The following is a 24535-nucleotide window of genomic DNA, read 5'->3' as shown; positions in this document are numbered from 1 at the left end:
ATAAGTCTCGTGTATCTACCTCTGCTTGTACCTTACAAACATGTCTTTGCTATGCTTTTTATAGAGTGGGAGTCAGTTTGGTCTGTGAGACCGAATTCAGGGTAAAATATATCAGATATGGAAGCCCCTGCCTCTAGCGGTGGGCTGAGAGTGTGACAGTTGTGTGTGTGTGTGTGTGTGTGTGTGTGTGTGTGTGTGTGTGTGTGTGTGTGTGTGTGTGTGTGTGTGTGTCCTGCAGCCGCTTCCTGTCTGTCAGACAGTCAGACAGAGGGAGAGAGAGGGGGGAAGGACGAAGAATGGCTTCGGTGCACTGTTCCAAATGCACGGCCGAAAGAAAATGTTTTCGGCGGGAACTTGATTCATGGCGACACACATTGATACACTGCGTCGGTATGATCCATTTGCAGTTTCAAATTTTGTATAAAGTCAACGAGATTCAAAGTGATTTCGCTCGATAACGTTAGCTGAGGGATCGCTACCACTAGCTATGTTAGATTGCTAACTAATGCTAGCTAACTAATAGCTAAGCTAGTAGCCTGGCACCATAGGTGGCCAGCGGTTGAGTTAAGCCGGCAGGCTAATATTTACCAGCGGGCTAACGTTAGCCTTTCGAGTTGGCTCCTTTTCTTTGTCCCTCTAGCTAGCTCGCTACCCGCCTGTGCTCGCTCTGGTTTTGCAATATGACTTAGATGACATTAAACATTTAGCATTAAGGCACATAGTGTTATCTGTAGCTAACTTATAGTTACACCGTTTGCTAAATTGTTTTATTGGCAATATGTTAGCTATGCTAGCTAATGCCTTGCTAACAAGCTAAGCTGACAAAAATGCTGTTGATGTTATTTGAGGGAGGGGATTGTTGATACGATATGTGCTGCTAATGTCAGTGCAATATGAGAAAAGCATACATTGCAGTGGTCTCGGGTAACGGTTTTCCTCGTAGCTAATGCTATTTTGAACACTTATTTCTTGCTGCAGAAGCCGGTAACCTAAAGCTAGCGCAGCCGAAGCTAGCCCTGCTTTGTAATGTTAACACAATGACAATAAACCCAAAATGTACAAATCAAACAAACCGAATTGAGATATTGATGTCACCAACGTCACTATTCACTAATCATTTTATTGTTTGTGTTGTTCATCAAGTGATTTTAAGGACTTGGCATTATACACTGTTGGTGAGAACTAGCTAACGTTATAGCAGTGCATTTATCTGTCACGATCTGTTGTTGTCGTCAAACTGGTCTAGTTTGGCAAAAGCATAAATATGGGTAGGACATAAAGCATACAGATGTCAAGCACGTGAATTATGTATGTTTTGTTCAAAACAGTACTGAATGATTCTATCTGTTTATTTTGTCTTGCAGGGTTTGAAAGCATTCTGGAGGGAATATATGGCCCACTGCTACTGAGGGACCTCAATTTATTTGATGGTGGGTTTTTGTGTGTACATTAAAGGAAAGTCTTGATCACCTTGTGTTATCATATGCCTATTGTATATTTATTTTCAAGAGCAAAATAAGCATTAATCTTTCAGTACCTTCTGACTTCTCAACCCTTTTTTCTATGACATCTTTTAAAATGTGTCACTGATATTAAGTTTTATTGTCAAAGCCTAATGAATTTTTCCCAAACTGCTGGGCGCTGAAGTTTTTAGCAAATATTTCTCAGACAGGTGTAAACTGTGTGTTTGTTGTGGATTACTGTCAGATATGGACTGGTTCTGTAGTGAGTATTTATGGCAGTAGGGTGGTGTATGTGGGATTGAGTCACTGTAAACACTCAGTATTGTGTGTCACATTTGGGTTTCCTGCTTGATAGGTATGTAATATTACCCTTGGTTCTTTTAAGTTGAACTCTTAACTACAAAATGTGGATATAGTCCTATGTTCAGTGATTGGTTTAATTTATTTTTTGTCTTAGAAGTATGGCTAGATACCCCTACACTTGCACCCCCAACCCCCTCATGTGCCTCTCCTAGTGAAAGCAAAGCAGCTTCAATTACAAGATGATAATATAGCCATTTTTTTCATAGATGGTGACCTCACAGTCCATCTAGTGGCTAAAAAAAGATTATTGTTTGGAAAGATATGTGTGCATAACCTCTTAACCAGTTTGCTGTGAATGTGTCCTCATATGAACCAGTCACAACTCAACCACACACCTGCTCAGTCCTGTAGTCACATACCAACGTCACGTCACCCGTTACCCTCCCATGGTAGAAAACATCAGGCTGGTAGCCAGCCTAAAGTCCAGACTTTGGAAGTACTTCGGACTCAAAAGTTAAACAACAACAAAGGAGATCTTTAAAAAACATTTACAGTATACAAAACATACAGTCATACCATAGAAATATACCAGTGGCTCCAATCCAGTACATTTCTAACACAAAGGCAAATGAAAGTTCTTTTCATAAACATAAACCTGTGAATTATATAAAACAGAGAATAAGAAAACCCACAAAAACATATAAGAGGTATAAATGTATGATAATGTTCTTCAAGTGACCTGAAAAGCAAACAGAAAAATGTTAAGCCTTGATTTAAAATAACATAGTGTTGGGGAAGACCTCAAGTGCACAATAACTGAAAGCTGCTTCTGCAGGTTTGATTCTGACCCTGGGGACAGTGAGCAAGCCTGTCCCAGATGATCTGGGACAGCTCTGGATGGCTTGTAACAGAGCAGCATATTAGACATGTATTTTGACCCAAAGCCATTCAGCGCTTTGTAAGTTAATAATACTTTGAAATAAATTCTATGATTCATAGAAAACCAGTGCAAGGATCTAAGAACTGGGTTGATGTTTTCCACTTTCCACAACCCTGCTACCCATTTAAGAAGGCAGAATGGTTTCAAACTTCAACCCAAAGCAAGAAAAAAACAACACAAGCACATGGCACAGTGGCGACCAATTGCTCCTGGTTGAAGATAGCAGATTAAACGATAAGATATTTTATTTGCAAGGGCATAAGCCTGCATAGTATTGATGAAAATGATTTATTGATATTAAACACACCCTAGAAAGAAGTGAAAAATGCAGCTGTAGGTACAGCCCAAAATGCTGCCCTATACATCAATTCCCATTGTTTGGGTCATTTTGTCCCTAGTGGTTGTCAAAATAATACTTTAGTAACTCTAATGAAGTCAGATTTTGTCTGCTCTCTGTTTTGAGGAACAATCAGTCAAATTTTATTACCCTTAATTCAGGCAAAGATAATGTAAATAATTTGTATTTGATATAAAATTTAGAATGAATTGCAAATTGAATTGCATCTAATTTGACTTCTATTATGTCCTCTTTGAAATGTAGTGTATTGGCTCATTGCATCTTTATCGGTTACATCCGATAGGGATAGATATTGATTCACCACGCTTTAATTGCGGTAGCTCTACTGTCTCCATTAGCATGCAGCTTGGTATCACAGGCCACTTGCACTTGCAGCCAAAAGACACAGCTTGCTTGACACAATCAGTTGTCTCAGTGCAGCCAGCAGTGCCATCTGGAGTTTGAGTGAGGCTAGACAGGAACATAATCAGATTATGTGTGATAGAGATCTGGCAGCCATGATGAATTGCCTGGTGGAAACTCAAAAAGCCAGGTTTGAGTGACTGTATATTTTAGGGCTGTCAAATTAGTACTGAGCTAGTCATTTTTAATAAACATCAGCCAAAGTTTTCCTGGTGTGTTTGTGTCAGCATTTACTGATAGCAGCTAAGCATTGGGAAGTATAGATAAAATCATATTTATTCTTCATAGTATATTTTTATATCTCGATTTGATGTATATTGAAATACATTTGGTGAAAATTTAATTGAGAAACCATTTATTGATAAAATAACAACTCAAATCAGTCCAGTCGCCTTAACGCAGTCCTGCTCTTTGATTTCCAACACTGCCAAGAATGGTTGACCATAGTATAAATAGTTCAGTGAAAGAACAGAAAAAATCCTGCACGCTGTCGTTAACTCACAGTCAGAGCTTATGATCCCACCCATCTATGGGATTTTCTCGAGTGTAAGAGCTTTGTAGTAAATGTTACCTGCTTTAAATCGTACAGCAAAATGTTGACTGAAGCCGGCTGGTGTTTTCCTATGTATAATGTCATATTAGGATTGAACAATATGACAGTATTGATCATAATATGATACAAATTTGACTGCAGCATTTAAAGTGTTTGCTTGGCATATAGTGATGTAGTCTGGAAACTTCTACTGCCTCTTGTTAAACGCTGTATTGTGATCACAGTAAGGGCTGTATGATCCATGACGTCTTCCTTATGTATCCATGCCTGGTTATGCGCTATTGTGTCTTTCAGACTGTGAACCTGAAGAGGTGGATGACTGGTCCCCAGAAACAAGTTGCTCTCAGTGTTCATTCTGCAACCTTCCCCTGGAGAAACTCAGCAGTGTAAGAATTGTTCTTGTCCAAATATTCTGCAAAAAGTATTTGTATTTTGCTATTAGACTGGCCAGTTTAACAGTTCACCCCAAAATCCAAAATACATTTTTTCCTCTTGCCTGTAGCGCTATGATGTTCTGGTGTGAGTTGCCGAGTGTTGGAGAAAGGGATGTTAGTTTCAGTTAATTTTGCTTTTGATAGGCTGCCGACACCCATTAACCTGTAACTAAGTGGTTAATTTTTAAGGGGAAAATAAAAGAAATACAAGAGGCCTTTCCTTTTCATCTGACACTCCAATGCCTCAGTGAGTTTTAGCCTGCATTTCAAAGTGCCATCCATTTAGAGGTGGTGAATGTTTTGTGATGTAAATGTATCGTCTTTTATTTTTTGCTAGCTTTGCTGACAGACATCCGGCCAGCTGAGTTAAGATGTGGAAACATGCCCACTGCCCAACATCTGGTCTCCACTGGTTCCTTGGCCACTCTGCACTGTGAACCACCCGTGTGGGGTGGGAGCTATCATTAGCTAGCTAGCAGCACTGCTCCGTTGGCAATCAGTTGGTAATGCCGTCCCAGTGGTGGGACATGTGCTGTGGCCTAAATACTGTGCCCACCTTCTGGTGTTTCCCCAGGTCGTCCTGTTGAGTAAACAACTATGTTAGCTCCACCAGCCATGCTGACATCGCTAACAGTGGTAACAGAGCTAACGACGATAACATAGTCAACAACACTAAAGGAGTTTTATGGTTCCATATTGAGCCACTTACTCACCGGGGTGAGACCAGTTTGTGGGCACAATGTTCCTGCAGCAACACTGTTGGGTTGCAACAGTATTTCTAGCTGTAATTGCTGAACTAGCAGCACTGCTAGCTAGGTAGCTTTTACTTGACCTGATTGGTGAGCGGTGCAGTAACCTGAAGAGTAGACAAATTAACCTATAGACCGATGTGTGGTCAAAAATACTCTCAGCAGTCAGCGGATTTACAGTTAACCGTTGACATCCCTAGTTGTAGATATTGCCTGTAGTGATGTCTGGCATCACTCGAATATAATGGAACTAGATGACACTCAGCTTGTGGTGCTCAAATTGCCAACAACATTTGAAAAACTCAACAACAGTGTCTCTTTCCAGAAATCATGACCTGGTTACTCAAGATAATCCACAGAACTTGTTGTGAGCAGTTTCATGTAGGAACTATTTTCTTTCCACTGAACTACACCCGCCAGAAAGAGCCGTGCATCTACTCATGAACGTTAGGCTCAGATTTGAGACAGCGCGAGATGTAAACATTAATGGTGTCCTCCTGGGCATGGGAACACAGAGGGTGTAGTTTAGTAGAAAGGAAAAAGCTCCTATATGAAACTGCCCACAACAAGGTCTGTGGATTATCTTAAGTAACTGTGTCATGGTTTCTGGAAAGAGAAATTGCTGCTGAGTTTTTTAAGTGTCTTTTTGGCGTTTAGAGCACCACAAGCTGAGTGCCATCTATTTCAGTTATATTGGAGAGAAGGCAGACTTCTCTTTGGCCGATATCTCAAACACAATCTAGACTGATAAATGGTAAGCAGTAAACAGAAAAATATGTGTTTTTGATTTTGGGGTGAACTGTCCCGTTAAGGTACTCTTAGTTGTCTACAGTTGTAAAAAAAAAAAAAAAAAGATTGTTTTATATAAAACATAGAATATCATATGCTATACTATACTAAATATAATAAAAACAGTCAGTAAAGCAACCTCTTTCTTTTTCTTTGTAGGATCAAGTACAGTCAGCCACATCTCCCCTCTCCTCCCCCTCTGATTACTCTCCCTGTCAGGCTCCAACCATCTCTGAGAGCAGCCAGTCAGCACACAGGTTCCTCCAAGCTGTGTTTCACAAGAAAGGTGAGTTAGGTGTCTTTCTGCCTTGTGGAGCATTGCACAAACTTGTCAACTTATGCAACATGAAAGCTCCTGTTGAAGGCACACAGCTATCAGCTTGTAGTTAGTCATTTGCCATCTAAATAGCAGAATTATCAGGAACAATAAGAATACTTTAAATCCGTGTAATTGGAAAAACAAGACTGGTCTGCGTGACTTTTCTGCCTTCAAAGGCCTCAGAATGCTTTGGTATTCTGGTGTATGGACTTGCCACTCATCTTTTGTGTGCTGTCACCAGCTGTCTGCACACATTAATGAGTGTAATCACAGCCAAATTGTCCAATCCCATTTTCACATGTGACACAGCATTTGCTATGCATGAAGTTCTGGTCTTAGGTGATGAGGTTTAACTGTATCTGTCTCTGATGTTGCTGCTGCCACACTAATGCTATGGAGGTGAATTGCATTTCATTTATTCAAATATTACATTATATTCATCCTTGCACACACAAGGATAAATCTCCTGTTTCTCTGGATAATCCATACCATGTGGTCAACAGTTTATCAAGGGACAATTTCTTGCAAATAACTGGTTATATGCTAACATGAGGCTTCCCTAAAATTTGCTTGGGGTGGGGGTCCTTGAAATAATCCCAAAGATTCACCAGAAAATTGACTGTGATTTACCATTAAACTGCTTGCAAGGTTGATATGAGTTGACAGTGTAAAACCAAATGTCACTGTTACTCAGCTTAGATCAGGTCAGTGCTAACTTTGATGTTTGCAACCCAGCCTTATGGTTTACAAAGCTGTTGGTAGAAATGGGTGATACAGAGAAAATCAAATATCACGGTATTCTTTATCAAATGCCTCAATATTGATATCTAATGATATTATGGGGTTGTTTTTGGCCATTGGTACTTTCACAAAATATCTACAGAATGGGATTTTTGATAGATAATCAGTAATGTGGATATAATGACTAAATGGTAAAGACAAATAATAGATCAGCTAGAACAGTCTGGTAAGAAAGTCAGAAACTTGCATCACTTTACTTTAATGCAGCATTCAAAACCAGGAAAAGACAACACACAAAGCCTAGTTCACATTACACGATTTTCACCCTGATTTTGTGTTGCGGAGACTATTGTAATCTTTTGAGTGTTCATACCTGGCGACGTGTGTGTGCACACCACAAGAGCAAGCCCAAATAAGCAACTCCACTTTAGAAACAAGCCCAAAGCCCGTGCTAATAAGCGACCTGGCAACCCTGCAGCTTGTCCTCCTAACACTTCTTCGGTCCTCCTGCGTGCTGACGTTGGACATATCCCGCCTCTCATTGGCTGATGCGCTTTGTCAGTCGTGTCAGCCTTCTCCAGTTTTCTAGCATGCTAGATATCCAGTCCCAGTCACAGAAGAGTGGGCGACTTGCTCATAGGCTTGTTCACACATGAGGACTCGACGTGGCAGACACAATATGTTGTGTATGTTACAATATCCAAAATTTAAAACAATATCTAGTCTTGAATCACAAGATCAATATAATAATGATATATTTCCTCACCCTAGTGGGTAATATGAACTTAATCCTGTTTCACAGTGCGTGTCATTTATGTCACAGAATTGATATAGAGTAATTAATAATATTATATTGTATTATGATAATTAATGGAAAACCAGATGGAAATGGGACTTTTCAGCCAAGTTTCTTCCTAACAAATACCCCATCACCACCTCGATGCTAAAATCATATAAAATCTCTTATCGCCATAAAATGTCCTAATCTAATAAATGAAATCGTTGCCCATAGTGGCCTAATGCAAGATTTTGTAGCAGTAACTGAAGGGCGGGGATCTTGCTATCTCTTTTGTTTGTTTTGTTTTGTTCTATCAGTTTGTGTCGCTGCTCTGAATCTGGAGCGTGTCCATGAACACAGCGTGGACAGAACTCTGGAGTGGATGAATTATCAGTCGGTCCGACAGGGGCTGATCAGATCAGATTGATGGATGAGAGGAGCAGCTTTTTGTCGGTGAAAGCAAAATTTTAGACCCAGCGCAATGAACGGTTAAGTTTCACGTTTACCATGCTTAGTGTTCTGCTGCTCCGTCTGTGACCAGAGTATGGTCTGTGCTCCGAGAGTATGGAGCAATGAATATCCAAGCGGTGTATGTTCCAACAGTGCACCGAATGAACAGTCCAGCTCCAAAAATAGAAAATTAAAACGTGGTAGCAGATGTTTTAATCATGGCGGGCTACCACAAATAAATAAATGTGTGGTAAACTCTGACATGGTATAAACACTATGGCAAAATCTCTGCCTGTAGACAAATCTTATATCATCTGTCAGTATAAATTGTCATATTGCCCACCCCTACTTGTGAGTAAACAGAACGCAGATTTTAAAGTTGATAAATGGATATTTACCAACTATTAATACTTAATCTCCTAACATGCTGCCCAATATGAGCGTCCTGTAATTTATGACATTTCAAGACACTAATTGCTTACTGTTTACATTTTGGCCCAAGGAGAGATTCTTTATCGCAAGATGCCAGGGAAAACCTCTCTGAAAAACCCATATGATTAACTGAAATCATACTTGCAAAGTCGAGTCTTTTTTTTTTAACTTCTATTTGCACCTGTGCCTTCTTCATTAGATGTGTCCCTGGGCTGTGATTCCAACATCCCTCTGGTTGCCCAGGAGTTAATGAAGAAGATGGTACATCAGTTTGCCTTGGAGTATGCGTCCAAGTGCCTACTCCACACCAGTACAAATGGTGTTACAACAAGGACCTCATCACCTCTGTCACAAACATCAGATGCCCCTCTGGACCTCACAGTGAGCCGAACTGGGGAGGAGAAAGAGAGTGAAAGTGACCCGGGTAGGAAAAGTAAACTGTTTTCAGCTTCCAGAGTTTTGAAGATTGTAACACTGAAGGCACCAAACCACTAACTCAAACCCTAACCAGTTTAAATGATAATTTTCTTGTAACAGATGGCGTGCTCGACCTCTCCAACAGGAACTCTGCCTGCCCAGCAACTTCATCTACATCATCTAATCACAAAGCCTCAGGGTAAGAGTTTTTTTTTTTTTTGTTGCATTCCCTCTGGCTATACATTATAGTGATATTCAGCCTTGTGGTAAAATGCACAAGGAAGAGCTATCATTATTATTACAATTAGTTAAAAGTAGGGTTCTTCCTAAAGACAATAATGCATTTACTTGACCTCAGTATTTCTGTCCAAACCTTATGACTAAAACGTTACTTTGCATGTGAGGAAATCCCCATTTTTAACTTAATTCAGCACTATTGTCCATTACAATTCTTATAGGTGTATAGCATGGCTAAGATAGGAAGGTTAGCATTAACATTGTCTTGTATTACTGTCATTTCTACCAGCACTGCTTAATTTAAGTCAACTATTTAACACCTCTGGCTTGAATGATATGCATATTCCTTTGTTTGGCAGTGTGTTGGGTCAGTTCTTGTTAGTCATTATGCTAGCTTGTGTTTGGTGTTTTGGTTCTCTGGGGTTGACTCTTTTATCTCTTGAGCGGTAACGTCACAGCAATGGCACCGAATTACATTTGCCAACAGCTCAGGATTGTACAGTGAGGAGAACATTGCAGTACCTCAACGATTTTACCTCCTTTTTTACTGATCCAGTTATGATGGGTTTGACTATTCAACCTCAAGCATGTAGGACTCTCACTGAAGGATATCACAAAACTACAAGGGTTGTGTGTGAGCGCCAAAGTAACCCCAGCCATTCACAGACTGTCCCACCTGGACGTGAAGAGGCTTTACCTCACACACAAAGAATGTGTGTGCATGAGAGACACACAGCAGCAGTGTGTGAGAACAGACAGACATGAAACATAACAGTCGCAGTGATGTTACCAACACAAGGCATAAAGGAGTGGACCCCTCGCTCTGCACCCCCCCTGTCCCCTATGCCAAAATCAAACCCCCTCCATCACCTCCATCCTGACCCTGCTGTTTGGTCCTCCCATCCCTAGGAGGCAGCGTAGGCAGAAGGAGGAATACATTGAGAGGAGCTTGGAGCTGTCTGAGGGGTTGCTGTCCAAGGCCTTGAAGGATATCCGTTCAGGGAGGCTGCAGGAGCAGCGGGCCGCACTGCTTTATGGGATACCCCTTCATACCCTAAAGCAAGGTCTGGACAGCTGGGCTGAGGGAAGGCTGGGGATGCTACATCAACTTGCACCAGGAAACAGAGATTTCAGGGATGAAGTGACATCATATAATGTGATGTCATCGATGTTGGGCGGTGAAGCCCGTCTTGTTCTGCAGAAGGTGGCAGCATGGGCAGAGAGGGCAGAAATTGGAGGAGCTGCAGAAGAGAATGGAGACTTGAGTTTCCCTCCATCTTCTCTTTCCTTTTATCAGCCAAGTGGTCTGCGGAAAACCCTCCCCCACTCTTTCCCCCAGCTCAGGGATGCTCTCCAGCCCGCATCAAGCCCCACCCCCAGTCTGGAGCCACCCGTGTCCCTGCGTATTCCTCAGGTCCGCTGCATGTCTGACCATAACAGGTCGATCGCAGCTGAGAACGGCAGCACTACTGAAAACCTTCATCAACGTACCTCATCAGTGGAGGGTACTGCCACTTCATCTACGGCTGTTGCCAGACCTTCATCTCTCTTCAAACTCAGACCTTCTTTCTTACCACATGGCTGTCCAGGCAGTGCCAACCAGTCACCTCATCGCCTGGGACCTCGCACCTCTTCACTGGATGATTCAGAAGACGGGGCAGGAGGCCGGGATAAAGACAAGCAGCCAAGAAAGAAACGTGGGAGATACCGCCAGTACAACCACGAACTGTTGGAGGAGGCCATCACTATGGTGATGGCAGGTCGAATGAGCGTGTCCAAGGCCCAGGGAGTTTATGGGGTGCCCCACAGCACACTGGAATACAAAGTCAAAGAGCGTACTGGAACTCTGAAGAACCCACCCAAGAAGAAATCTGCCAACTTGTCTGGTTCTGGTACCATGACCAGTTCCACTAACTCAGGGACTCTAGCCTCAGCTGCTGACACAAAGATGTTCTAGACCACAAAACGCCTCTGGAACTCCTCAACACTTGAACTCATCACCTCTGACAAGATACATGTTTTCTGGAGACACTTGTTTAAACACAACACATGCCTTTACAAAATATATGGATATTGATATTCAGGTCTTTTAACTATGTGTCTGTAATGTGATAGTCATACTTTTAGCTGTATTTCTTTGGCTTAGTCCTGGGCCTGGATCCTTTTATTAAAGCAGCTATGAGGTATAGTATTTTTGGTGAGAAAGTGGTGCTCTTCGCAGCTTTTGTTCACAGGGGCTGCCAAACTCAATTAAACTCCTTGTAGCGTCCGTTTTTGTCACTAAAGCTAAAAGATCTGAAAGGATATGGCTTGCGCTATATTATCTGTTTACAGTTATCAACAAATCCCACAGAAAGACCAAAACTAAAACTGAATTGTTTTTTTTTCTACTAACGCATTGTCTATGTGGCCAAGCCTAATGTGTATTGAAATTCTCAGTGGTCATGTGCTTTATAACATTTTTTTGATGGGAAAAGTGGCAGATGTGCACATTTGTCCACACAAATAGTGTTGTTTCACTACTTTTACAGTTTGTATTATTTTCCTGTTCCCCTGCTTTACAGGTGTGCATTAGATGATATTTACATACAGTAATTTTTGGAATGACTATAGTTTTTTGGCACAGAGGTATACACTGCATCAGTTTGTGGCCAAAAGACCATACTTTAAAGGATAAACCAGTGGTTGAGTTTTGGTCTTGTTAGGAGATTTGTTGGTAATAAAAGGATAAAATAACACCAGCATTATCCGACCTTCAGGAAGTTCTTAACTTTGTTTATATGATTTGGTTTTCTTCAAGGAGAAAAACTGAAATTGATTGTTGCCCAGGATCAAGTATGAGAAACACAGTTGTGGACCTCTTAGAGCTAAGAAAAAAAGTGTGACTCTCATGTTTGCTAGCTGTTAGATTATTAGGTTATTCAGGTTTGATTCAATTCTTAAAGCTCCTTCTTAATGGAGCGTTGATGATTGTCATTTGCAGCTTTCTATCTCTCTCTGGGTATTTTACCTAGGCTACTGAAGTGACTTAGAGCCATTAAAACAGATTAAAAACTCATTGCTATTGTTAGACACCTCTACAAACAGGGAGATTGTACAGTGTAAACCGCTGTGGTGGCTACATCTTCATTATGAGTTTTTTGTTGAAGAGATTAGCTTATGAAAGCCATTTTGTGTCCACATATTTTTCCTCTCTATTTGTGTAAGCTAGTCTGAACATTGTATTGAGTGTAGTTGGAATGCAACTGTGCAGCATGTTTTAAAATGTGCACTGATAAGCTTGGGAAATGTACGTTACTGTGTATGTGTACTTGTTTGTGAAAGATGTTCTTTTATTATCACAGATATTTACTAATTCTGCTACTGTAGCTGTATTACTGTAAACCTCATACATGACTGCTGCTTAAAACTTAACTCCACTGGATTGTTTCCCTGGCACAAAGAGGCATAGCTACAACAAAGAAGCCTATTTCAACTCATTCCAAGGCAACATGCATTGTAATATGTGAAGTCTACATGGCAGATTAGGATTTAGTGCTTGGATAGGGTTAAATAGGGTTAAAGGTTTATTGTTCAGGCTACTGCAGTAGTTTTTGGTGTGATAATGACTTGATTCAGTGCAAGGCTTACAGGCTTCTTTGTTTGTGTCTTGGGAAATGCTAAATGTTGCGTCTACACTCATGTCTGCCTCTGAGATGGGTCTAGTTCCATTAACAGTGCTACTACCAAAGCAGCAGTTCAGGGTTACCCACACAAAGCTGCTTCAGTTTGTTTTGCTGTGATGTCAGCCTGCCTGTCTCTCTCTCTCTCTAACCTCGTTGCCACATATACCTCTGAACTTAATCTGCCTATAGCCCATTGTCAGGTTTCACATCAAGGCCTCTGTGTTATGATACCGAATCTGCTGGGATATGAGCTCTTACTAGCTTAGGAACACATGTGAGCTGTTTGTCTCTCAAGGAACAACACATATGTGTACATCAACAACAACTTCTTCAAGTAAATTATTATACAGTCAGTCGACCATTTTTGTTGTGAAATAATTTTTAAAAAATGTTTTAAATTCTGCCCCTTGGCATTTACAGGAGATCTGCCATGTTCTTAGCTTGCACCACAAAGCAGAGATTCTTGGTGCAGTTATTTGTCCTTGTAGGTTTGTACGTGTTATTTGTAATTTTAAGGCTAATTGTTTAAGTATTTAATTCTGTTTAAGCTTTTTCTGGTCAGATCCTTTGACATTTCAACATTTGTAACTTCTGCAACCATACAAATACTGATGTCTCCGCTCCTGAATGTCTCTGCTCTTGACAGTACACAGTGCCTGTGTCTGGGGCTACAGCATAGTGCAGCATGATGTCTCTACTCGGGGAATGATCTGCTATTTATATCAAAGGGCCGGTTTGTAAACAAGCCTAAACACCTCTTGAGAAGTAAAAAAAGACAAGTATTTCTTTGCATAACTTTAATTGCAGTATATTCTGGGAACAAATCAAGGCTTGTTTTCAAATTGAGCCTAAGGCATTTTTTGTTTTTGTTTTTTTGGACTGAACTGCTGGCAAATCTTCGAAACGACTCAACACAAATCTGCTATTTATGCATAAATCAATTATTGCACTATGATTTATAAGAAGCATTTTTTGTAGAAACCTTTTTTGTGTTGTTGCTGCATACTAATTTATTGATTGTGCTTCAGAACTGTGATTTTGCTAGTTTGATTGTTGTAGTTCTTGATTTGTAATGGGCCACTTTGATGCAATGTGAAATGTGTATTGCTGCATGAACGCTTTTAAATGTTAGCCCATATAATTTATTTAGAAAATACACCCTTAACTATTGTGGTTGTTTAGTGCTTATGTTAAGATGAAATTATTTACGTGATTTAAAAAAAATAATTTGGTTATCATAACAACCTGAACAGTAACACTATAGAATGTAACACCTTTACAAGGGCTGGACCTACAGCACCTAAATTGTTGGAAATACTATCCATTATCAAACACTTCTGCACATTTAATATTAAAATCAATGACTGCTTAAATAGTGAGATGAATCATACACAGGACCTGATTAAACTGTTAGTTGATTTGAACATGAGAGGGTTTTTAGAGCTGTTGAGGTTTGTTGGTGGAAGTGCTGTTGAAAAAAACATTTTGGTTTAAGCGTTCTACAATCGTTCCTTCTGCATTTAGCAGAATGTTATCGTTTGCCTTCAGCAACTCATCAATAAAACAGTTCTCCAATCAGTTGCCTGTCATAACTTCTTTTACATAATGGTTTGTTTGAGGGTTTTACAGATTATTAACAGTTTACGAGGACAGTTGTATTTTGATTGTTACTGTTTTCAAGAAACTGACTTTCAAGCAGGTTTGACAACACTTGACAATCGCAATCCCAGCTGGAAAAAAATGGTAATCTACTTGTTCTGACCACACTTATGTAAAAGTGGCTGTGCAGCAAAAAGCAATCACAATGTGTGGGCTGCACATGCTGTAGGTGGGGCTGGAGAAAAACAGTTACAGTATTTTTGACCAAATACCTTGATATTGATATTTGACAATATTGTACAGTTAGCTATTGGTGCTTTTGCAAAATATTTACGCAAATAGATTTTTGATCATCAGTGATGTGGATATACTAAGTGGGTAAAGGCAATGAGAAGCAAATGAAAAAGCCATGACACACTTCTAAGTTCAGAAAATTACAGTTAGAATTAATGCAGCCTTTAAAACCAGGAAAAGACAACACTTAAGTGCAACACACACCGCCGCCATACGCCGCGCGTCAAAAGGCCCGTCTCCATTACATTCTATAAACAACCGGTGCCAGCTGATGCGTCGCTCTGCTTCAGCCCACTGCTCTATTTCCAGCGTGGCCAGCGCTGCGAGAAAAGCCTTTTATATACGTCTCGGCCGCCGTAGTATCAGCTCCAGCTTTCAAAGGGGTATCTGGATGCTTAACGTTATTAAGTTTTTCAAATTTTTAATAAGTCGATTTTGATAAGAAACTCACCCGTGAAATCCAAGTTGTTGTTGCCTCAAAGTTTTTCCTCTTCTTCTTCCGTTACTAGCAGTTGGCAACAGTTGGCAACTAGTGTAGGTACAGCCACCTAGCGGGCTGGGGTGGGAAATACACTTTAGGGTCAACGGTGCCGCTGCGCGCCAGTGGCAGTGTGTGTTGCACTTAAGCCAACATCTCCTCTGATATGTCAGTATCAATATATTGCCCCCTAGCTGCAGGCTTCTAACAACTTTTATAACAATAAAAACTTGGGAAAGGAATTGATAGGGTAGTAACACTGTTCACTATAAGTAGGAATGTCAGCAATTAACCAGTAATTGGTTAACCATCAAGATTATTTTTGGCCGGTTACGCATGTTGGTCTGCAGGTTAGTTTTGCTACTATTTAGTTTACTGCACACCACCTTCATCTGATGGGAGCTAGCTGGTGTTGCTCTTATTCGGCTACCTGGAGGGAGACCAGATGGTGGCCACCATGTTTTCAAGCAAACGCATTACCAGCGGTAATCCTGAATAAGTGGCACCGCTATCAAGCTTCAACCTTATCTGGGTGGTGGGCAGTGCGCACTATATTAGTGCAGCCAGCTGGCTGTCTGTCGGCAAAGCCAACAGAAAACATAGTAAAAGGCAAGACAGTTAATGTGTGTGGGGCTATCGAAGTAAAATTAACCTAATCTGACATTCATAACTAAGTGTGTATGGATAAAATTGGAATAGTGTGGATAGCTGTAGCCATGGTGTGTTTTTGGTTCTGTCACTTAAGTTAGAAACTGTTTGCCTCATTATACAGGCTGTAGGACTACAGAATAATCACATTTGACATGGAAAGAATTTACCAGACCACGATGAAATTAACAAAATATAAAGTTTAAAATAGCGTTGCTCAAAAGATAAGACCTGGTAGTCTGTGTGAGTAGGCATATGTTGATTGTCATTTTAAACTGTGCTCAGGTTTGAGTAAAACTCCAATCTTTTTTATTTTCTCCTCTAGCTCCCTGCTGCCATCGTTTATTGAAGAATTGGGAGATCAGGGACAGCGAGGGACCAAGTGTCGTCAGAGCTCTGCATTGGGTGCTGTTCTCAGTTCGCTCTGCTCAGCACATCGTTCCTTACTCTACCAAATCTTGAAGCTGGCACGGCAGGAAAAATTGTTGTTGTTCCTTAATCACAGACCTGTAGGTCAAACTGAATCTCACTGCTGTCACTGTGGCGTAAACCCACAGGATATTGTTACCCCTAATGCAGTCCCATTTAGTGAATGTAAAGCCCATAACATCAGCCCGTACTACCCTTTAATTGATTGTGATCATCAAGGTCATGGCAACACAATATATCATCCAGGAGACTCCAAGTCCAATTGTAGCATCCATCACTACCCCTTAACAGCCTGTAAAGGTGATGCTCCTCTGGGCTCAAGCTACTGCTGTGTTCAGACGTACAGGATGGAAACCTACACTGTTATGTGCCCCAAGAGGCCTCACTGCATTTCCTGCCAAAGTCTGGCTGTAGGTCCTATCAACAACATAGTGTGTTCATATGCATCCACTCCTTCGTTATCCGAATCCCCTTCACTGTGCACTCCCTCCTCTAGTTTATGCCCTTCCTCATCGATCTGCTGTAAACAACACAACCCCCACTCTTGTCCATGTTATTCAAACCATGCCTGTCTGACACAGGTCAGGAGCACAGTAGAAAGAGGGGTTGGAGATGGGGATCCTCCTTGTCCTATCTTGAAAAGAGAACAGAGTCCCTCTCCTCCTCCTCTGTCCCCTATCCCCTCAGACATCAATAAAAAAACAGATGAAAAGCCACCTTCCCTCCTTCACCATAGACAAGACAATGATGCTGACCTAATGGTTAAAGATAGTCTTGTGAATGCAAGCCACCAGGAGGCAGATGTGGTTACAGCTACAGAAGACGAGCGAGACTGTAGGACCCCAAGAGGTTTTCAGGCCAAGCAGAACCCAAATGGCACTTCACTGCAAGATGTTATGAATCGCTTCAGTGAGAAACTGGAGACAATCAGACCTATAGAGAAGGACCCACCTCTGGTTTCCACAGCCATTAATATCTCTGAGAAGGAACAGCCACAGTGTCCCTCAACCAGCCAGAACCTGCAGTTTAAGGATGATGCCCATTTGACTGAAATCATCACCACAGTGCTTCACACAGGCAGTGCTAGTGACTACAATCTGAGTGAACTCTTCAATCGCCATGATAGCAAAGAACCCAAGTCACCTAATACTCGCTCTCGACGTCGCCAAGAAGTCCTTGCTGCTTTAGCAACACCTGCTGATGATGCTTCAACCAGAAGGCAGACCTTACAAATTAAACGAGAGCTTGCCATGTTGGACCAGTCCTACAGTAGGAGAAAGATGCCACTCGCAAAGAAAGCAAGATTGAAAGACGGAAATGTTACTGTAACTACATCACCCCCTATATCAGATTCAAACCTAGTTAAAGAGGAGTCTAAAAGACAAATGGAGATAGGTGTAGAGAATCATAAAGTTAGGAAGAGACCACTGAACATTCTCAGTTCAGACAGTGACAGGGATGAGGTAAAAGAAGAAATACACACAGTTATTGTAACAGAGGAAGTTCAGACCATTAAAGCAGAGGAGAAAGAAAGGGAAATATCCACTGAGGAAAAAGATCTTGCCATCTCAGGCACTCAAATACCCACCCCTGAAATGAATAATGAACAAGGCTCAAACAGAGACAGTGTACAAACAGAGGTGATGACAGTGACTACAACTTCAGCAAATCAGGGTAACAAATCCTGTAAATATCTGTATAGTGGTGATGGAAGTGATAAGAACCACAAAGAAACGCCAGTGGGTCAAAGCTCTGACAGTGACAATAGACCAGGTAAGGGCAAAGATCACCATAGCCCTATGAGAGATAGGCATAAATGTCATTCACACCACTCAGAGGACACAAGGAGATCCAGAAGAAATATAGTTCCGCCACAACGGTTCTCCTCCTATGTTACAGAGCCCAGGAAGATGTTCTTTGTTGCATGTTTCTCTGAAAGCATCTTTAACCCGAGAACACAAAAGGAAAAGGTTTTGATGTCCAGCACCCTGGATACCTTATCCAAAGATCCAGATGCTGAGGACACCCAACTTGAATCAAAAAGTAAGGTCCCTCTATGCTCACCTGAGCCCATATTAAAGCTTGCACTTGAAGCAACAAATAAAGAACAGTATGGACCATCCTTCACAGAGTCAAAAGGTCTTTCCACAAACCAGGTCGTACCACAAGAGAAGAGTCCTACAAAACAGAGTTTGGACAATAGGACAGATGACAGCGACTGTGCTGCCAAGCCTTTTGGAAGGCTACGGTCATCTCCAAAAAAACGACAGGACTCAAAGACAGCTTCAAGAACTCCCCAAAGCCCATCAAATATGGATTTCTCCATGAAGCCGACTACGTGTGTTGAGAGTCCCCCCAACTCACAAGTCCAGTACACTAGTCCAATAAAGCTCATGTTTGTGTCACCAGTAAAGGATAAGGAAGGGGTCAGATATAGTCTCAAATCAGCAACTTCTGGTTCTGGTGCACAGGAACCCTTTGACCCATGTGTAGAGTCTTCATGGTCAGGGACACTTAAGAAACAAAAAAGACAGAGAACTGAGTCTCCTACTTCACAAGTTAAATCTATCTCTTCACCACTAAAATCTGCTACCTCACCTGCAAAATCTGCTTCTTTACGGCCCAAGTCTACTTCTTCACCCAAGTCTGTTTCTTCACCAGCCAAATCTACATCTTCACCCAAGTCTGTTTCTTCACCAGCCAAATCTACATCTTCACCCAAGTCTGCGTCTTCACCCAAGTCAGTGTCTTCATCACCCAAGTCTGTGTCTTCACCAGCCAAGTCTACTTCTTCACCCAGGTCACCCTTTTCATCACTCAAGTCGGTTTCTTCACCAGCCAAGTCTACCTCTTCACCCAAGTCAGCTTCTTCATTACCTAAGTCTGTTTCTTCACCAGCCAAGGCTGCTTCTTCACCCAGATCAGCGTCTTCATCACCCAAGTTTTCTTCTTCGCCTAAATCACCCAAGTCACCTTCTTTGTCACCCAAGCCTGCTTCCTCACCAGCCAAGCTTGCTTCTTCACCCAGGTCAGTTTCTTCATCAACTAAGTCTGCTTTGTCATCACCTAAAATAGGTTCCAGAAGATCTGGTGAAGGTACTCCAACTAAGCGTGGAGCTGGAGCTGAAAGCCAGAGATCACCAGGTGATTCAATATGTTTCCATGAAACCACTCCAAAAAGGCGTCCAGGCCGGCCAAAGAAGCTGGGACCACAGCTTGAGCAAAAGGCAAAGAGGCCAATTGGTCGACCACGCAAGGAGAAGGCTGTGGATTCATTAATGGGGGCAAAAAACATCAATGGAAAATCCGTAAGTGCATCTGACGTTGAAGAGAATGTAAACAAGAACCTTAAAATAACAGTAGTGTATGGCCGTTCTCGGAGAAACAAACGAATGGTGTCTGAGGGCTTTGACCAGCTGCAGACAGAATTCAATGATGCTTGGCAAGCAGTGGGCCTTAAAAGTGACTTGGGCATTTTGATGCACAACTCTAAGACCAGCTCAGGTAGTATCAAAACAGCCTCAACAGAATTGTCAGAGGAATTAAATTTTGTCAGCCCTGTTAAAGAGTCTGCCCCTCAATCTAGCAGTAACATCAAATGTCAGAAGCGGGATGATTCTGCACCCTCAAGGAAACCAGGCAGACCTGCAAAAGTTAAAATCTCTGGAATCTCAGTCACAGTTACTACAGTGTCACCTCGGCAGCGTAAGATTCAGATAAATAAGGATACTCGGCAGTCTCCAGAAAAACGAATTAATAAGAAAGTGCTCCTACCAGAATTCAAATCTGCCAAAGAGCCCTTGACAATCAGTCATCAGTCAACAAGCAAAGGCAGTATAACAGAAGAAGGGATAGAAACAAAGGATGAAAGCAAAGACAAACTGCCAAATGAGCCGGTAGCAGTGCGTCACTCAATGAGAGTGCGAAAGCCCTCAATACACTTTCTCCATGCTGTTGCCACCGCCACATCTAGATCATATAGCCACAGTAATGCTCTGCTGCGGCGCTCCAAGCAACTTCTGCTCAACAAGGCCAGCAATGAAAGGAGACAGGGAGAACAACAGAGTAGTGTAGATACTTCAAGGGAGAAGAGACGGCTCGGTGGACAAGAGAGGAAGAACGTCTCTCAGGACCTGAGAAAAGTGGCAGGGGTGTCTGTAGACTCAATCTTTCCTCCAAAAGAGACCCTCAGGTGGTGGGCAGCATCAGCTGAGGAAAATACTATGAACCAGGAGCTTGCCAGGCGAATACGACTCATTTCTGACACTTGGGTCTCAAACACTGTAGACAACCAGCAAAAAGAAACTGCATTCAATTCAAAACTAGGCACTAAAGGCAACAGTTCATTTACCAGGAATTCAAAACAGTCCTCTGTGGTTCGAACTCTGTTTGACTGCTCTCCCAACAAACCAAGGTCCTGCAGCATGCAGCAGATTTGCTCCTGGTTTATGCAGACCACAGAGACACGTTCTTTGGCTATTGTCAAGAAGGCAAGCTCCCGTAATCCTTACGAACTTATGCACTTCCCCCGTTCTGCCAATAAAAAGAGTCTTCGCAGCAGTCCTCAGGCAGAGCGACTCCGCAAACACATCAAGAAATTTGCCAAGATGGTGCCAAAAAGTCCTTTGCAACATCGACAGGCTCAAAGAAGGCTGAGGAAGAGAAATGAGGAACTTTTATCCACGCACAAGATTAGGCGACAACTTTTCCCTTCCAGGTTTGCAACAGGCATGCTTAGTCAAGGACCCCAATGGAGAAGAAGAGAACTTGGCAAATACCAGACCTCTCTATTTAGAGCAAGGATACGGTATCTTACCCAAAAACAAAGGGAGAGGTGGCAAAAGAGGCAGAGGAATAAGAAAAACATAAAAGTAGCTACACGTTGTTCAAATAGACATGTAGTGACTGGACTACAACCAAAACGTAAAGCATTACGCACATCAGCAAAAGATCAGTTATCTGACTGTTTGGAGAACGGTTCTGCCACCACCTCTGTTTGCCAAACTCAGGAGCCTGTAGATGTACCCAAAGAGCAGAACCTCTGCTCTAAAGCCTGGAGTCCTGAGAGACTGAAGGAATGCCGGGTGTTTCTGAAGAAGATCAACTCTCCAGACAATGAATCAACTGAGGAAGAGTGGGACTCCTGTACTGTGACACTGGATGACGGGTCACCTTCTGCGTACCTCTTTGCAGGAAATGAAAGAGAACTGGTAGGTGTTGTTAAAGCTGTGAAAACTGAAAGACAAAGGGGCACGAGAAGAACTGCCTCAAGAGAGCTACCAGGTTCTGCACCTATATCAGTCCAGAAGCAGGATGACAAGCCAGTGGGGAGGCAAAATGGCAAATACAAAAGTCCTGGGGTTGTGTCTACTGAACCACCACAACCACCACCAGCGAAGATAGTGAGACAATCGCGAATGAGGGGCTTTACCGGGCCGAGATGGTGTGACTTTGTGTTTGGTAACTACCTTCATTCTTTAATCGAATATCAGCTTTTATAAACCTCCAATTTCAAATCACCACAAAATCTACTTGTGCTCTCTTTCTTTCCTGACAGAAAACTAAGTGAAGCTTGAGGCCTCCTACCTGGGAAAAGGACTGTGGTTTAACATGGTGCCTTTGGATATTGAGCTGACCACCTGGACGGATCATCCCACTATGGTTCAGTCTTACACTCAGCAATTATGTAGCAGTCTAACTTAACAAAAGCTTGATGTTGCACTATTTTTATTCATGGATATGTAAATGTACAGAAATGTTTGATTTTTTTTTTTTATTGTCAACTTGCCTTTGTCTTTCTGATTGCATATAGTAGATCAAATCATCACGTTAAACAGAGTTCTATTGGGATAAGTGCTTATACAGTGAGCCCTGTCAGAGTGGTTGCATTGGAAGGAAAGGCAAAGCTTGACCACATAAAGACAGTGCCATCCCCCCCAAAACATACCTCATTATCAGGGCCACCACTTCTTTCAGACAATGACCTTTTATTGGAAATTTCAACCTAAAACCTTTTAAATGTGCAGCCCTAAAATCCCCCCAAATTGTGTTTTTAATGTATTGTTCCCAACTTTGGCACTGTTTAAATTCCATTTTTTTAAATTTAGTAATTTGCTTTTTTATAAACAGCATATTGAAATTTAATGACAGTCTCTCAATCCGAGCCTTGTTTGCAATATTTTTCTTTAATGCTTCAGTCACTGCTGTATTGCAAGCCAATAGCCAAAAACATGGTGTGAATGAAGGACTCTTGTTTCAAACAAGCCCCATCTTTAACCCAATCACTGTCTGTGTATGGGCCTCAACTATAAAATTGTATATTGACCTACAGTAAATGGCCATTGGCCTGTAATAAAACAAATATCTCAATATTTTCCAAACATTGTCTGCAAGTCTTGGCAAGTAACTCCAACATACATGTACTAAATGGCTACATATTCTGCCCCACAAAATGTGGAGGTCCATTAATATGTGAAGTGATGAAGAAAATGGCATTATGCAGTTGTAGAAAGTAGATTCTGATGAATATGTTGGTTTGTGGGATCTGTCTTGTTTTAATTTAGTTATCTTTACGTGAGTGTTTTCTTGTATTCACCCAAAGCAGATACTGTATGTTGGTGTCGGATCTACTTCTTGCACTATTCCATCTGAGATTATTAATCCCACTACATAGATTCCTCCCCCATATTTTGCACATCCTGTGTCCCACTACCAAACCCTACTGTAAAACTAGAGAATATTTGGTGCAATACAAACCCAGATGATTTATCAGTATGTAGTAATTATTTTATTGCTGACAGACGAATGGATGTACACAAGTACTAATGGCCTGGGATGTTACTTCAGTTGTTTCCATAGCCTTATAATGTGATCTTTTAAGGATAATGCTATACATACTTTTTTCTCCTCCCACCTGCTTTGTTCTCAATGAAGCAGAAAAATAACAGAACCTTAATTGTTATAATAGCATTAAATTGTTTTTATCATAAATGTGCTAGCATTATTTGCTGTTTAAATGCAGATGGGAAATGTGTTGCTGTTAAGGTTTCCCCAGAGTTTCTGTTTTTGCAGCAAGAGACGCCTACCTCCACTGTGGCTCAGCTAGGTCTACTGCTCTTTTGTGTGATAGACAAGGCCAGAGAGATGATAGGTGAACACTAATCTTGGATCAGTATCATGATAGAGGGCAGGTAGATCCAAGATGTCTGGCTGTACGTCAAAACTTAAACCTGTAGTGTGTATTGTGTGTCTGACTACCCTTGTACGTGTCACTATGGTTGCCATTTCAACACGAGGGATGTAGGGTAGCCCAGTCTTGTGATCAGTGCTCTGTTGAAGAACCTGGTGCTAAACATCTGTTGTATATTTTCTTTATCATGTGTTTTTATACTGTCCTTTACAGATGCAACAAAGAGGTGTCTGTGATTGGAACAATAAAGAGTCTTTTGAAATAACCAGCTTGCAGTCCTGTATAGTAGACAGTGAAATGGTTCAAGGAATGTGTCAAAGAGGCATTGACCTAGCCTCCAAATTTCCCAGATCTAAATTTAATCAAGCATCCACAGGATGTGACTGAACAAGTCCAATTCAAGGAGGGCTCAACTCACATCTCACAGGACTTAAGGACATGCCACTAGTGCCCTGGTGCCAGACACTCAAGGAGAACACACAGTGGATCGGACTTGATTCTAACCTCTCGAGGCATGGACACAAGACCTCTGGGTTACTGTTATGTCCCACAGATGCTCAGTCAGATTAAGATCTGGGGAATGTGGGGGACCAGGTTGATGCCTTAAGGTCTTTATCAAGTTCTTCAAAGCATTGCTGAGCAGTTTGAGTGTGGCATAATGCATTGTCCTGCCAGGCAGGACCACTGCCAGTGGGGAGTGCTGTTACCATGATGGGGTGTGCTTAGGTGGGTGGTGCATACCAAGTGGCATCCACATGAATGCCAGGACTCTTAAGTTTTCCAGCAGAACATTGCATTGCAATGAGATTACTTAAAATGAAATTAATGATCTGTCAGTGGTTCAGGACTTGTATACATGATGAAACCA

General features: G+C 41.7%; 1 protein-coding gene across 2 annotated transcripts; it reads left to right on the top strand.

Annotated features, from left to right (window-relative positions):
* Positions 1-234: 234 nt before the first annotated feature.
* Positions 235-23932, top strand: lcorl (ligand dependent nuclear receptor corepressor-like). Of its 2 annotated transcripts, XM_033623102.2 has the most exons (8): positions 235-390; positions 1365-1430; positions 4314-4405; positions 6151-6277; positions 8911-9135; positions 9249-9327; positions 16375-21938; positions 22036-23932. In XM_033623102.2, exons 1-8 carry the CDS (start codon positions 297-299, stop codon positions 22041-22043), a joined length of 6255 nt encoding a protein of 2084 aa, XP_033478993.1. In that variant the 5' UTR covers positions 235-296; the 3' UTR covers positions 22044-23932. The 2 variants fall into 2 exon arrangements, with proteins under 2 accessions (XP_033478993.1, XP_033478994.1); XM_033623103.2 differs by lacking the exons at positions 16375-21938; positions 22036-23932 and adding an exon at positions 10275-11471 and having other exon boundaries at positions 249-390.
* Positions 23933-24535: the final 603 nt, after the last annotated feature.

This window comes from Epinephelus lanceolatus, chromosome 3 (assembly GCF_041903045.1).
Source record: "Epinephelus lanceolatus isolate andai-2023 chromosome 3, ASM4190304v1, whole genome shotgun sequence".
Taxonomy (NCBI): domain Eukaryota; kingdom Metazoa; phylum Chordata; class Actinopteri; order Perciformes; family Serranidae; genus Epinephelus; species Epinephelus lanceolatus.
Note: the sequence above shows the minus strand (reverse complement) of the source record. Positions and strands in the feature narration are given on the sequence as shown.

Excerpts from the sequence above, each read along its gene's own strand:
- lcorl (XM_033623102.2), top strand. The coding sequence starts at position 297 with ATGGCTTCGGTGCACTGTTCCAAATGCACGGCCGAAAGAAAATGTTTT. Across the intron at positions 391-1,364 it reads CACATTGATACACTGCGTCG|GGTTTGAAAGCATTCTGGAG; the intron begins GTATGATCCATT and ends TTTGTCTTGCAG. Across the intron at positions 4,406-6,150 it reads CCCTGGAGAAACTCAGCAGT|GATCAAGTACAGTCAGCCAC; the intron begins GTAAGAATTGTT and ends TTTTCTTTGTAG.